The sequence below is a fragment of the Rutilus rutilus genome (assembly GCF_951802725.1).
Source record: "Rutilus rutilus genome assembly, chromosome: 19".
Taxonomy (NCBI): domain Eukaryota; kingdom Metazoa; phylum Chordata; class Actinopteri; order Cypriniformes; family Leuciscidae; genus Rutilus; species Rutilus rutilus.
The window spans coordinates 21,176,077-21,190,846 of NC_140232.1; the positions used below are offsets into that span (position 1 = coordinate 21,176,077).

General features: G+C 38.4%; 2 protein-coding genes across 8 annotated transcripts in view; both read left to right on the forward strand.

Moving 5' to 3' along the window:
* Window positions 1–8,335, forward strand: part of kazna (kazrin, periplakin interacting protein a) — a 41,555-nt gene extending 33,220 nt beyond the window's left edge. For 4 of the 7 annotated variants that reach the window (XM_084390410.1, XM_084390412.1, XM_084390416.1 and 1 more), the window contains 8 exons: window positions 1,423–1,546; window positions 3,549–3,754; window positions 3,918–4,036; window positions 4,533–4,764; window positions 4,957–5,058; window positions 5,158–5,324; window positions 5,463–5,583; window positions 6,741–8,335. In XM_084390410.1, coding sequence (XP_084246536.1) covers window positions 1,423–1,546; window positions 3,549–3,754; window positions 3,918–4,036; window positions 4,533–4,764; window positions 4,957–5,058; window positions 5,158–5,324; window positions 5,463–5,583; window positions 6,741–6,899 — 1,230 coding nt within the window. In that variant the 3' untranslated portion in view covers window positions 6,900–8,335. The remainder of the gene's footprint in view (window positions 1–1,422; window positions 1,547–3,548; window positions 3,755–3,917; window positions 4,037–4,532; window positions 4,765–4,956; window positions 5,059–5,157; window positions 5,325–5,462; window positions 5,584–6,740) is intronic. The other 3 variants (XM_084390411.1, XM_084390415.1, XM_084390413.1) reach the window with 2 other exon arrangements.
* A 473-nt stretch (window positions 8,336–8,808) lies between these two features.
* On the forward strand, window positions 8,809–14,386 carry tmem51a (transmembrane protein 51a). The gene is made up of 3 exons (XM_084390426.1): window positions 8,809–9,064; window positions 11,069–11,536; window positions 12,880–14,386. The coding sequence occupies exons 2-3, from the start codon at window positions 11,178–11,180 to the stop codon at window positions 13,271–13,273; spliced, it is 753 nt and encodes a 250-aa protein (XP_084246552.1). The 5' UTR covers window positions 8,809–9,064; window positions 11,069–11,177; the 3' UTR covers window positions 13,274–14,386.
* Window positions 14,387–14,770: the final 384 nt, after the last annotated feature.

Genomic DNA, 14,770 nt, shown 5'->3' on the forward strand with positions numbered 1-14,770 from the left:
GCATATTTTTGTAGATGTGTTCCTAAAAATATGCATATATTTTTACGTCTGTCATGTTGGAGCCATAGATATAAACAAACTGCTTCGGTGTGTCGCATAGATGTCGTCATCGTCTTGCTGCTCCCTCCCCGTTCTGTGATTGGTTCCCTAGCTGAGGGGAAAATCTGGTCCATGGTATCCAGACTGCCTAGCAGCGTGAATAAAATCGCGCTGCGCTCAAGGCAGCATGGGAAAACCCAGGCTACCTCATCATGGCTCAGTGCGGATGAATCCAATGTTTTGAGGAGAATGTGCGGTTGTCAATCACCGCGCTCGCGTGGATACTTTCATTCGGAATCATAGATTCTACTTTTTGGAAGTATGACCAACATAAGAATTTTCACCGGAAAATGTCGTAACATCCACTTTTGTTCTGACCAACTAAGGGAAAAAAGCATTGCAGTAAATCGCGCCGATTAAATCTAACGATCGCTTATCATATCACGTCAAATTGTTCATGTTAACAACATCAGCATTGCGTGACTACATTTAATGCCCTTCCGATATTTATCCTTGTTTTCGCATGGGCCGGTTGCAGTCTCTTTTTTTTTTCTCCAAAGTCTTTCGCGTTTGTTCGGGTGAATCTCCATTTGTCACTGGTGATTGTCGTTTGAACCTTTCTGGATCCCCCATCAAATTGATTTTAATTATATTAAGTGCTGTGAGAAAAGGCTATAAATCTCCACCTCCAACATCCTCACACTCAATATAGCCTAGGAGCCGAGACACCTTCTTTATGTGTACAGATGTGACGTAATGACGCAAAGACATGCTCGAATTTCCCGTGGAAATCCACCAGTACCACTGAAATTAAAAACATTATTACAAGCTTACCGTTTTGAATCGAGCTAAGGCAAGGAGATAGTTTTGAACACTGGCTGGTTATGTACTTGCTCAATTTATTTTGGATAATTTTTAACCCAAAAAAGCTTCGGACTGCAGCTTTAAGTAAACATTTTTTCTGCAATAACAAAAAAGATTTAGGGACTAAATAATAATTATAAAAATAATTTATTTTTAATTTAATAATAATTGCTATTAATTCAATATTGTGATTAATTGTAATCTAAATTTATATTAGTATTTTAATAGTACTGTTTTTAAAATTGCAATCTATAATAATAATAATATAATAAAATCCATTGAAACTGTAAAGAATTAAAACCACAGCAGAGTACCCATCGCCTTCTGTCCTTGCACATCTTGAATGACACATCTTGAGTGGTATTATGATACTTTAGCTGGTATTCTACCGTGAGATTAAGATATTGTGACAACCTTCGTGTGCATTGGGCCATAATACTGAATAGCTGCTCTGCTCATTTTTGATGTAGCACCTTTACTTCTATTACTTATTATTTCTTTCTTTGTCCCTGTCTCTAGTCTCTAGAGGATCTGGAAGAGCAGAGACGCAGAAAGAAGAAGGAGAGGATGGGTCTGGGCTCTCTGTCGCGGGTGTTCGGTCGAGGAAAGCAAAGAAAGTCCCTGGACCCCACTCTGTTTGATGGTACTAACACACCCGACTACTACATAGAAGAGGATGCTGACTGGTGACGCTGCTGAGAGCCCCGCTACTCATTTCTGTGTGTGTGTGTGTGTGTGTGTATCGCTGCCGTCTTTATGAGCACAAGCTGACTGTTCAATGATTCCAAACTGTGCCGCAGTACAACCAAACCTCCCGTGTGTGTGTGTGTGTGTGTGTGTGTGTGTGTGTGTGTGTTCATTTTTTACCCACTTTAGCATCTCACTGGAAACTTGAAGGACTGCTGAATGTGAAATAATAGTCATTGTGCACTCAGTGCTTGTAAATGTTTCCAGATGCCTTTTTATATCATTTAACGCTCATTGTCTCAGCTGTTTTTAAACCTGTGTGTTAAACATATTGATGGAGCTCTCCTGTAGGAAGTCAGCAGGACCCTCAGTGTGTATGAAAACCTCAAAAAAAAAAAAGGATGTGTGGCATTTCACACTGTGATCTAAAAGATATCTATTCGTCTAACTGTAGCATATTATGATATTTGGATATTTGATGTAGTTATGTGACTTTAGTGAGCAGTGGCTCGCCCTGCCTTTCCCACAGGAGAATTTATAACCACCGTAACACACACTAACTCTGACAAATCCCTTCACAACAACACTAACCAGGAGGCAAAAAATTATTTGAGAACAGTGTGGAAATACAAAACTCAGATCATTGGTCATAAAAGCTTGGGGTAGTTGTCATGGAAATTATTACTGTACCTTAAATAAAGCAGGGTATGACATAGAGCTCCACAGTAGTTTCCCATGCTGCTTTCCAAATGAGGAATGGATTGCCTTTACAGGGCCTTTCACCATTAAACGTTGTAATTATAGTCTCTTTTTTATTTTTCTGAAATCAGTGCTAGCTATCATTCAGTGGCAGATTCTTACCATTGTGTACATTTCAATATTGCACTGACATGAAATGAAGAAATAAACAAGTTTTTTTTTAGAGCATGTAGTGTGTTCTTCATCAGCTGGAGATGGAGAGACGGCTCTCGTTTCCCCTGCTGTGTTTTGGCTCAGGCTGGTGCTGAATAGCATGGAACTCTAAATGGCATGGAAATGAAAATGGTAATAAGTTATATAACTACAGACTATTTTGAAATAAAATCAAAAACACTGACCAGCGTGTGGCTGAGTTCTTTGCTCTTTGTAATTGTGTTTTGGCACTTTGCCTCCCTGAGCTTGTCTTTGGCTACCTCATCTGCCTGATGGATCTCAGGTAATCGAGTGTGTGTAATCATAATTAACTCATTACTAAATATCCTTAACCACATGGGGCATTTATCTGTGTGTGTGTGTGGTTGCTTAATCCATTTGTTTTTTTTTTATCTCACTTTGAAGTCTTGATGGGGGCTCTCAAAGTCAGTTTGGCGCATTATGAATTCTGTATTGTTTTTTCCTCTGCAGTGCCTCGTTATAGCTTCTGGTGATGTGCAAGCTCCACAATCCTGATAATGAAGCACTATTAGAAAAGGGGGGAATACAGTTTAATATATGGATGGCTTGTGTAGAATAGATGAGCAATCTCAGGCAAAACCAGGCTAGACGAGCTGTTTGTCTTTTCCAACAACATTTACTCTTTACAAGCACTCAGCTGTAGCCATCTGGTTTGTCAGTCATGAATTTATACCCTCTGGACCCAAACACTTTAGGTTAAATCTAAGCAAACACTGCCAGCCAGGATTACCAGTGGACGCTTGGGTTGGTTGAAGTTTTGGAGGCGGTTTAGTGCTGCCGTCTACTGGTAAAACAAGATGCTTTAACACACGTGGCTGGTGTTCAAAAGCGTGATACAATGGGGCAAAATTTTTTTACTTCATGACATTTATATAACTTCATATCACTGAGTTAATACATTTTGTATTTATGGTACCGTGAACACACCTGTTTTTACCTGAGAAAACACGATGAATATGCTCATAAATGAGAGAAAACCTACTCGCACTTAAGCCCCGCCCCTCTGCCGTCATCCACCAATCTAGACTCCGACAGTTTATCAAGCCCCGCCCGCCTCAGTGTGAGCCTATCAGAATGCGAGGAGCAGCTGGATCGGCTTCAGCAGGTGGAGCTCGCGCGGACGGCCCCCATGTGTCGTTGGCGTGCAGGAACCGTGCAGGCGTGGCTGGAGGTGATCATGGCTATGCCGATGTACATACGGGCCTGTTCAGACAACGTTAAAAGTGGGAAGGTAGATGTATGACCTTGTATCATACAATCTACTCTTATTATACATAAACACGTCTACATGAGGCTATAATTATCACGATTAATGATCATATCAGCTCTGAATACTTTAGGCTATTTTGTGCTGAATGTAAGAATCCCACATTAATATCGGTGTGTTTTGTTAGGTCTTGTTAGTTCTTACAGATGAGGACCTAGAATTTGTTTTGGGTATCAGTAATTCAATGCACCGCAGAAAACTCCGTCTGGCAATTGAAGACTACAGGGATGCAGAATCAGGACATGGGTGAGACATAAACACACCTTTAGTCATAGAAATTATATCATAGAAAGAAAGGACCCCTGCAGATCCTTATTGCTCTGTGTCAAGGTGACACTTAAAAATAACACAAAAACGGACCTTTCTAAAATTGTCAAAGTCAAGTGGTGTGACTACGCAAAACCATAATGCACAATATTATGTTAATAATTCATGATATTCTTGAAAATATGATGTACATGTACTTTTATCCTATAATAAAGATATATTCAATAAAGTTAAAAAAATAATACAAGATCAATACATGTTAAGTTCAGACTACAAAATTTGTGGCATAATGTTGATTACCACCAAAAACAAAAAGGCTTGTCAAATATTATCATTTTTAAAGCGTTTAAATGACAACTTTTTCTTGTAAGTGGTATATTTTTCTAAACCAAATGAAACCAGCATGAATAAAAAGCATTTACTTCTAGAATTTAAAACTATTTTCCTTTTTCTTTATGGTGGCCATGTGTTTCAGCCTTTCTAAAGCAGCTGATCTGGATCATCACTGGGTGGCTCAGGCCTGGCTGACGGATGTGGGTCTCCCTCAATATTCCCAGTTCTTCCACACTCACCTTGTGGACGGACGTCTCCTGAGTACACTCACTCGCAGCGACCTAGAGAAACATATGCACGTTTCTAAAAAAGCCCACCAGAACAGCCTGCTACTGGGAATACAGCTGCTACACACGCTCAGCTTTGACAAAGAGGTAAAAACACACACACACACATAAACCAGAAGCTGTAATCCTGGCAATTCCCACAGGCACCAAACCTTACCAGAAAGGAACAACAACCGTCACAAACACACATCAGAAAAGCCCAGTTTGGAAAAACACAAAGTCTCTATAGTAAGTTAATGAAGCTAAACAACAAATAACCAAATACTGTTTTTGCTGCAGATTTTGCAGTCCAGGCGATTTGAGTGTGAGAATCAGAACACAGACCCTGTAGTGTGGACTTGTCATCGCATCATCAAATGGATCAAAGAGATTGATCTGAAGGTACCAAAGAGAGAGAACAGCAATGCTAACAGAGAAAGTGTAGGTGTTGGTATGTCTCAAGACTCAAAAGGAAAATGTATCTTTGTATTTTGTATTTAGGAGTTTGCTGACAGTCTTCAGAACAGTGGGGTTCATGGTGCTGTCATGGTTTTGGATCCCTCCTTCAGCTCTGACACCATGGCAACAGCTTTATGTATTCCAAGCAACAAGCAAATGGTCCGTCATCACCTCAATGAAGAGATGAAGGCACTTGTCAGTGCAGCCAGGTAATGCACTGTTAGTATTGTAGTACTGTCTAAGAACACTACACAATCATAATAAATGTCTCTTTATATATTGTAAAATCAAGAGATGAAGAGACAGTCGAGTGGTGCAGATTTCTCAACAGATGTCTGTATCTGCAGGGCAGGGCTTGATCAGGAAGTTGAACCTTTGGGGACTCCACCCACACTCCACCGACAAAGTTCTCTAAGCAGCTCATCACCCAGTTTTCATGACGATCAGCAGTCTTTAAGGATGGTGAAGGTAGAAAACTAAACCTGAATCGGAAATTTTTGATTCTCATACTAATGCCACCTTTAGGGGGGAATCTTTTGAAACCTGTCAAGAACATGTATGGATGGCAACATCAAAGATAGAAATAAACAATTATAAAAGAAAATAAAGGCCCGTTCACTCTAAGAATTATAACTATAGCGAAAACTATATTAGCATCCACACCAGCGGATGATATCGTTCTGTTTATTCTTAGTGCGCGCTGCAGTTTTGTCGCCTGTCGCTTTAAATGCTTGAGCTCTTTGAAGCAGGATATATTCTGATTGGTTGTCCAATGTTTGTGACGTTCATCAGCTGGGGGGGAAATAGTTCTGAAAGTGATTCCAACAATATTGTTTCTCTGTGCTGTTATCATTATAGTTGTGGTGGGGGCTCTGCTATTGGTGTGAATGAGCCTTAAATCCTATTTTTTGTGACATTAAACTCATTACATTTGAGTACCTCCACCCCCAAATATATATATTTATAATTTTTTTAAATAAAAAAAGGATTGTAGTATTTTTATTCTGTCATCATTTACTCATATAAAATAAGGTATTTTGAAAGAATATCTCAGTGTTCTCAATCAATGGGCTCCAGTGTTGTTTGGTTCCCAACGTTCTTCAGAATATATTATTTTATGTTCCGCTGAAGAAAAAAATGAATACAGGTTTGGAACGTAGTAAATGATGTTTCATTTTTAGGTCAACTATCCCCTTAAAGGGTTAGTTCACCCAAAAATGAAAATGATCCCATAATTTACTCACCCTCAAGCCATCCTAGGTGTATATAACACAATCTGAGTTATATTAAAAAACATGCTGGCTCTTCCAAGGTTTATAATGGGAGTCATATACACCTAGGATGGCTTGAGGGTGAGTCAATTATGGGATAAATTTCATTTTTGTGTGAACTAACCCTTTAAATGTAGCCATTTAACACTTTATCCTTTGCATAAATCTCTTTGCACAACCACTGTGTGTTCTCTTCTCAAGGTCTGTGCTCTTTAGTTTCCTTTGAGTGTAGTTCTCAGTAACAATGCACCCTCAGAGAGTGAAGATTTGTATTATTGCTTGAACAATTCTTAAAAGTCAAATATTTGTAGAACCAGTGAATCAGAAATCTGATGGATCCATTTCTTTCTGCAGCAGCAGCTCGGTCTCAGCCCAAAGAATTTCACTGGACGGAAGATCAGTCACCAGAACAGGTCCGGCTCATTTCCAAGGAATGGACTTCAAGAGGTCTCGCTTCAGCAAGAGCGTTGCCCAGTTCGACATTTCTCTGCTGCCGAGCTCACTAATGTCTGAGTCTTTCTTCTGTCTAGACTGCTGTTGAAAAACATGACACTTAAGGCTCCCAAATGGAGGGATTTTCTTTTCTTTTTCAAGGTCAACACTGAAGAAATCTCAAAGAAAGTTCACATTTTCTGACTCTGGACTCTCAGTGTGCCAGAAGGGGCCTTGGCATTGTTTTGTAGACCTTATGTTGTTGTGAGTGTGGACTCATTTGTCTCAAAGTGAGACAGAGTTAAGCATCCATTTGAAAGAGCACATAACATTTATTTATCCGTTTAGATGTTTGATGAAATTATAGCTGACGTTTGTGTGGAAATTGGAATTTATGTTTTACATTGAATTTAAGCAGTTGATGTTAGATTTAAAACCACAAAATACTGAAGATTAGAATGTGAAATGTCATGTTAAATAGTACATTATTATTCGAATAGATGATTATTTGAATTGAATAAAGTTCGAATCCACTGGGGTTCAAATAGTCATGTGGTTCATATTAGAATAAGGATCATGAGGATTATTGGTGTCAGGTGATTAGCAGATCCATAACTAAAGGTTATGCTTTCCCAATGACGGTGCACAATTTTTTATATTATGAAATTTCTCTTTGAAGCCCATTTAAAACCCAAACGGTTCAAACCTGCTACTTTTGTGTCCTAACTGTAAATCACCAACCTCATGCATAAATGCCGTAGTTAGCATATACTAACTCCAAGGTCATGCACATTGGTAAGTTGTAGCAGAGGTTATTCTAATCGCCACAGCAAATGTGCAAAGGTCAAAGATATGACCGTTTCTGAAGCAGTTTAAGGTGCATATTTATATAGAGTACAAGTTCTCCATTTAAAAAATGGTCTTACATTTTATTTTGTATTCATCTTTATGGTACTTCTTCCTTATTTTATCCTAGGACATTAAGACAAGAAACAATTATAAATTATTATTTATGAAAAATAATCAGCTAATTTTTTTTTTTTTTTTGAGTATTTGTTTCACATTTTTCTAGCATCTGTTACACATCATACCTGTAATTCCCACAATTTCCCCACACAGGATTAATAATGTACTTAATTTACTGAGAAAAAATACGTAATACCTATCAAAGCACTCCTTATTCTGTTTACTGTAAAAGTTACATGACGTCCCTTAACTTAAAACAGACAGTTATGAGGAAGCACTTTGCCTATATGTCATTGGTCAACCTTTGCCCAACATCATTAACATTGCCCATAAAGTAGTTAAATATTGTTGAGCGTTTGTTCCGCTCTAGGGATTTATGTTTGGGTGAACCCTGTTTCGACACATTTATGTGGGTGCTGCTGGTGATTTGACGTACACCACCCTGACTGCCGATTAGTGTGATTAATAATGCTTGTATCTTAAAACCTGTAAGAGATTAGGTATTTCCTGAGAATCATAAATAAACTCTGTCAGAATGCCAACACATCGACAGTCTTCCTATTTTACCGTTAGGGTGAAAATATTAAAAGATGAATGAAAATAAGATTAAGACTTGACTGCTTAATCAGTTAAAAACTGGAAAACTAGTTTATAGTTCATGATTTTATTTCAAAATAAAGTTTCTCTGTAGCCTAGGCTACTATATATGACATTTTTATTTGTATTCACTCTGGAATCATGCATCAATATCTGTTTCACTAAAAGTTTCAAAATGTGGTTCTGTAGTTTTATGGATCATCACTGCCAGGGGATGGGGAACCTTTTACCCCTCAGAACACATGGGCGGAGCAGGAGCCTGAATAGGTCTGTTAAAGGGTTAATTTGGACTCTGTAGCTTACTATATATGATTATTATTTATTTATTTATTTTACTCTGGAATCATGCATCAATATCTGTTTCACTAAAAGTCTCAAAATGTGGTTCATAGTAGGACCATTACTGCTAGGGGATGGAGAACTTTTTACCCCTCCGAACACATGGGCGGGGCAGGAGATTGAATGAGTCTGTTAAAGGGTTAATTCTGGACTGCAGGGACAGGAAGATGTTCATATCTGTGAATCTGAAACTTAAGGCCATATCGCTTTAAGGAATTCAAGTTAAGCTTCTTAAGGAATGTTACAAATGCTCTGGTATACGTGTGCATCCTTGGATTAAACGTGGTTTCATTCAGGATTGATTGAAACGGACTGGGTAAACACAAGGAAGGGAAGTTTTCTCGGTAAGACTCTTTTAGTGAACTTGAAGTTTGGCTCGTTTTACTGGTATGTTTGTTACTGTAAATATGGTTTTATAGCGCGTTCGTTTTTTTAGCCACGTGTTGTGCGCAACGTGATTTGTTGTTTATAATTTATCTTTGCCTGAAGGTGTTTTTTTTAGTTTTTTGTTTTTGCCCTGCAGTGTGAAAAGAATTGTTTACATTATGGGGACGTCTGTTTGTGTGAAGTTGCATTTATGTCTTTAATATTTGCGTTAAAGATATTTAACTCTTCTCTATGTTGGGGTTTTGTTTAGATGTTTTACTCTTTTCGGACGTTGATGCTTAAAGGGACAGGTCACCCACATTTTTTTTTTTTTTTTTCAGTACTCGCATATTTTTTAAAACTTCTATTACTTTTTTTTTCTTGAGTAGTACATAAATAGAGATGTTTGGCACGAGTTGTAGGCAGTGACAGCCTTGGGGCCATTAACACGGAACACGTTTTTGCTCTTAAAGGTGCTGCATGAGACATTTTTCTTTTATTTCAACTACTTTCAAACTTAAATTTGTGTGTTTTTTAGAACACAATGTGTAGAACTTTATTGTTTTTCTATGTAAAAAAGAGCTTGACAGACGTGTTTCACGTCTTTTGCATTAGATGTCATTCTTAAAAACGCGATCGCTTAAAAGTTAGCCTAAACTTTTATTTTATTTTATTCCACTGTCTTGCGTATTTAAATGTAATACCATGTTCTGTGTTAACAACACATTTTTTGCCTTCTGTGAATGATGAAATGTGAGTGTAGCCTATTTCCTTCCTTCTAAGATACTTAGATATACAAATAGGGGTGTCGCTAAGTTTCTGGAACCCTGTAGCCTACAGTTTGTTGTCTCAAGCTCCCTCAACGGTAACCTTCTTCCCTGTTATGGTGCCCCTGTGTAATGTGAATTTATGTGGCACTATTTTTTGTGTGTGTCTAATCTGGTCTAAGTGGCTTTTGTGAGAGGGAAATTCTTGCCATTCCTCAGCGTAGATTCACTATCATAATTTTATCTGTCTGCATGCGTAGACGTGCTCAGTAACCTCAGTTTTCGGTCACGTACACTTCTAAACTTTGCTTATGCGTCAAGGAAATCGCATTCAACAAGTCAAATGTCCCAGGATGAAATTATGTCTGCCATTGGAGACTTTAATCACCCTGGCCTGCAAGAGTACAAACACAGAGCTCATGAGCAACTGCCCATATTTTTCCATACACACAGCATAAAGTATGAGTCACTGCTGAAGGAAATAGATTCCACCATAACCCACCTGGCTCTACATGTATGATTTACACTGATCTAAGACCACGAATTAATGTTGCTGAGAAATGATTAATTGTGTGGTAAGAACGCTTATCCCAGACCTGGCTGTACAGATAACCAATACCAGAAACTGTAGGCATGACACAGCAGAGTTATGATGTGCTTTCTTAAGTGTGTGAGTGTGTAACTATGAAACAATAACACATTGTCAGTAAAGAGAATTTAGGAGTTTTTTTTTTTTTTACTGGCCGCCTTCATTCCAACGTAAACCTTTCTGAGCAGAGATGAAATTTCACCAAAGTCTGTGTTCATGAACTCTCTCTCTCTCTCTCTCTCTCTCTCTCTCTCTCTCTCTCTCTCTCTCTCTCTCTCTCTCTCTCTCTCTCTCTCACTTCACTCTTGAATTGAACTCTTTCTTCCATTTTCTTGCACCTGTAACTAAAGCTCGGCAGGCGAGACACTTACTTAATCTCATGGAAGTCATGCAAGCCTAACATGTCTACCAATGTGTGTGCAGACAATAAATATGCTTTGATAAAAACTTTATCACTGCTTAAACACAGGCTGGGTGACTGCTATGCTATTTTCACACAGGATTTATGGAGGGACTGGGCCTGGATCTTTGACGTTTATTGATTTAAGACTCTTTTATGATAGTCTGATTATTCAATCACATTTTGATGTCCGATGATTCATCCTTATTTTATTTTCTGTTCACAGAGCGGGTCAGTGCTCCAGAAAACAAAGTGAAAAATGAGATAGGTCAAGTTTTCAGACATTTTGAAAGGCACAGGACGAAAAACAACGTGTCCGGAGGAGATTCAAGTCCATGGTAAGGTTTGGAAGCATGTCCTACAGCGACCAGACTCCACCCAGTCCCAGCAGGACCAGCGGCAGTAACTCTGGGGCACAGTATGCTACCGCTGCGCTGGGAGTGGGCCTCATCGCTCTGGGGATCGTCATGATTGTGTGGAGCGTGGTGCCGGCAGGGTCCGGTGGGAACAGCTCCAGACCAGGCATGGAATCCGGTCAAGTTAAGGAGACCTCGTCCGTGGCTTTCGTCTTAGTGGGGGGAGGAGTGGCGCTGCTGCTGCTGTCTGTGTGTCTGAGCATACGGAACAAACACCGGGCGGCCACGGGACAGGAAGCCGGCAGTACACCCGCTAACACACAGGGGGAGGAAGCTACGTGAGTACATAATATTGTTAAATACACACCCAGGTGAAATCACATTCATTCACTTTATGATGATATTTGCGCCAGTGACGTGACGGTTTTATTCTAATAATTTTTGTAAAAACATTTAAAAATGCAATTTATACATACTTGCATACACTTGTTCTATGTTTTTTTTTTTTTTTTTTAGTTTCTGAATTAAAATAAATGTTTATTTATTTTTTGGGGAAGTGTGAAGTCATAAATCCAATAGATCCAATAGTCTCCAATAGATCAGATTTTTCCCTAAAATTGGACAGGAAGAGCTCTTGGAAAGGAATCGATCCAATCCGCACCCCAAAGATTTGTTCGGAGGCTCTAGGACTGACTCAAGTCCGCTCCCCACAGAACAGATTTGGTCCTTGACCTCAAGTTTCATATTAAACTCACTACTCTACCACAGACTCGTGTGGTCATGAGGTCATCAACATGGTTTCATCTCTCAATTTCCCAATTAACATTTTATTGGAAATGTTAACATAAAGAGGACCCTTTATGACTGTGTGTCAAGGTCAGTAAGTCTGTTAAAATATCATATAATTTGGCACGGTTGGCTCAGGTTGTAAGCTGTCTTGCAAATTAATTGAAAATGAATTAATTTCATTCAAAAAATAAAATAAAGACAAATAGACAAATATTTTCACAAACTGTTAATATGTGCAGTATACATTGACATATTCAAGGTGGGAAAAAATACTTTTGTGCCACATGACTTTTTTTCGTTAATAAATTGACATTTTTATTGGAAATGAATCAAGGTTTAAAAAATAAAAATAAACATAAGAACATTCTTATTTATTACCTTTCTGTTTAAAAGTTTGGGGTCAAAATGTTTTTGAAAGAAGTCTCTTAAAAAATACAGTAAACCAGTAATACTGTGAATATTGTTACAATTTAAAATGGCTTTTTTCCCATATTTTTCTATTTACATTTTAAAATTAAATTCGTCCTGTGATAGATAAATTTTCAGCAGTCATTACTCCAGTCTTCAGTCACATGATCTCTCTCTCAAAAAAAATATATCATTCTAATACGCTGATTTTCTGTTCAAGTAACATTTCTTATTGTTATTATCAGTGTTGAAAACAGTTGTGCTACTTAATATTTTTATGGAATCTATGATTTAAAAAAAATCAGCTTTCTTCTTTGTAACAATGTCTTTATTGATGGTTTTATTGATCAATTTAATGCATTCATACTGATTAAAAGAATTAAGTTTTTATAAAAAATTAAATGGTAAATGGTCTAAACGGTAGTGCATAACAACCTAAATTTGCTGTGTATGGTTGTAAATGGGCGTTTATTTTTGTATCTAGGATGGATCAGAACTTCATGGTCCCCACTTATGAGGAGGTGGTTATGAGTGGCCAGTATCCCATCACTCAGTCCTCTGAGCGACACAACAGCGTCACGCAGCTACCAGCCTATGAGGAGCTAGAGGAAGATCAGCACATCGTACTGGATGGATCCAGCCCAGCACGCAGACCTTCATCCCAAATCGACCCCAGCACTGGAGCGGGCGGCCGCAGAAACAGCCGTCCCAGTCGCAAGCTGATTCCCCTTAAAATTAGGCGCATCAGATCGGACAACCTCCGAAGGAAAAGCTTAAGCGATATCCAGCAGAGCAACGTGTTCACCATTGAACCTCTCACTCCGCCCCCACAGTATGATGATAAAGACCCCCCACTTCCTCCTAACACACAACAGTGAACCGTGCTGGAGGTTTACACTGACATTGCAGTGTCAAAATGTGATGAAGTGCGTCTACCTCCTTTATGAAATACTACAGCACTGACACTGCATATTACTCCTCTGGATAGGATGTCACCATCAACAGCACAGAGTTCACAGTGTTCTGTAATGGTGAAGAGCCTTCAGATGTCTTCCTGTGTTGGTCGTGCATTTCCTGTTTAGGAAAAAAAAAAACTAAAAAAGCTGTTTGGAATAAAACCTAACTGGATTTTTGAAAGATGTTTACTGAACAACTGCTGGTTTTGATATAGGCTGGTCTTGTTATTGCCGTTAAACTTGAAATTCAGCGTCCGAGCTGCCCAGAACTTTATTTCATAGGACGTCCACAAGAACTTTAGGAGAGATGTCAAACTATAAACTCTGAGTCACATCAGCACTGTTGCGTTTTTGCACTTATGTTTTGTGTGTTTGTCTGGTGTGGAAGAGGGCATGTGATGTTTTGTAAATTTTCCATGAACTTCGTTTTAGTTTGTGTGTTGGCTTTAAGTTTGTTTGTGTGCAAGTATGATTGTTCTTAGTGACCTTGTTGCCGGAGTGACAAACTGTGAGGTCATCCGTATGTGTCTCTCCTCATGGTTTATGACACAGAGAGGTTCTTTGACCCTGCAGCTGCTTTATATCACTCTCTCATCAACGCACACCACCAGACACTGAGAATTTCTTGTCTCCCTTTTTCGCTAACTTGGATACACAAACACTCAGTCTTTTCATCCCTTTATTTTTAAATTTCAGAGTTGATTTGTGTGAAGACAACTGTGTTTCTCATAGGGCAGCTGTGGCATCTCCATGCTGTGAGGTTCAAGCTCCCCGTCATCTGTTTGAGGCTAGCAGTACTATCCAAGATTTTCACATAAAGACACACCCATAACTGGTTGTTATCGAAATCAGTGTTTCTTTTTCTGGAATTTTTGCTGACGACACTGTGGATGGAAAATGTTGCTGAATTTCATGTTATTTAATGATGTTATTTGTTTCTTCTGTAATATTTTTTTTGTTTCTATTTTGGAATATTCTGTTTAGAATTGTAATCTAGTATGGGAGTATGAGAAATAAAAAAAGGTTTGGCATGTAGTTGTTAATCTAAAATCTAAAAAAAGATATATAATAAAAAATGGTACCCTGCTTTAGATATTATGTTGTCTACAATTAATGTTGCGCCTATATACATTCCAACTAATTCTCATTAGAGTATTAGTAGACTGTATGTATCTTACACTTTATTTTGATGGTCATCCAACAGACTTTCAGTAACTTTGCAAGTAACTTCTTCTATACCTAACCCCTTATTCTACAAACCCTAGCCCTACCCCTACTCCTAAAAGTCTTTTAATACTGTCAGTGCAATGTTACTTATACAGTAGTTGACAGAATGTCTAAAGAGTACCATAAAAATAAGTGTCACCAAGAAGTATTTGTCATGAGGGATGCTGATAACTTAAATATAAAGTGTGATTG

What these genes read in the sequence shown, in the direction of transcription:
- tmem51a (XM_084390426.1), top strand. Translation starts at nt 11,178, where the DNA reads ATGGTAAGGTTTGGAAGCATGTCCTACAGCGACCAGACTCCACCCAGT. An exon ending in ACACAGGGGGAGGAAGCTAC is followed by an intron (nt 11,537 to 12,879) that starts GTGAGTACATAA and finishes TTTTGTATCTAG; the next exon opens with GATGGATCAGAACTTCATGG.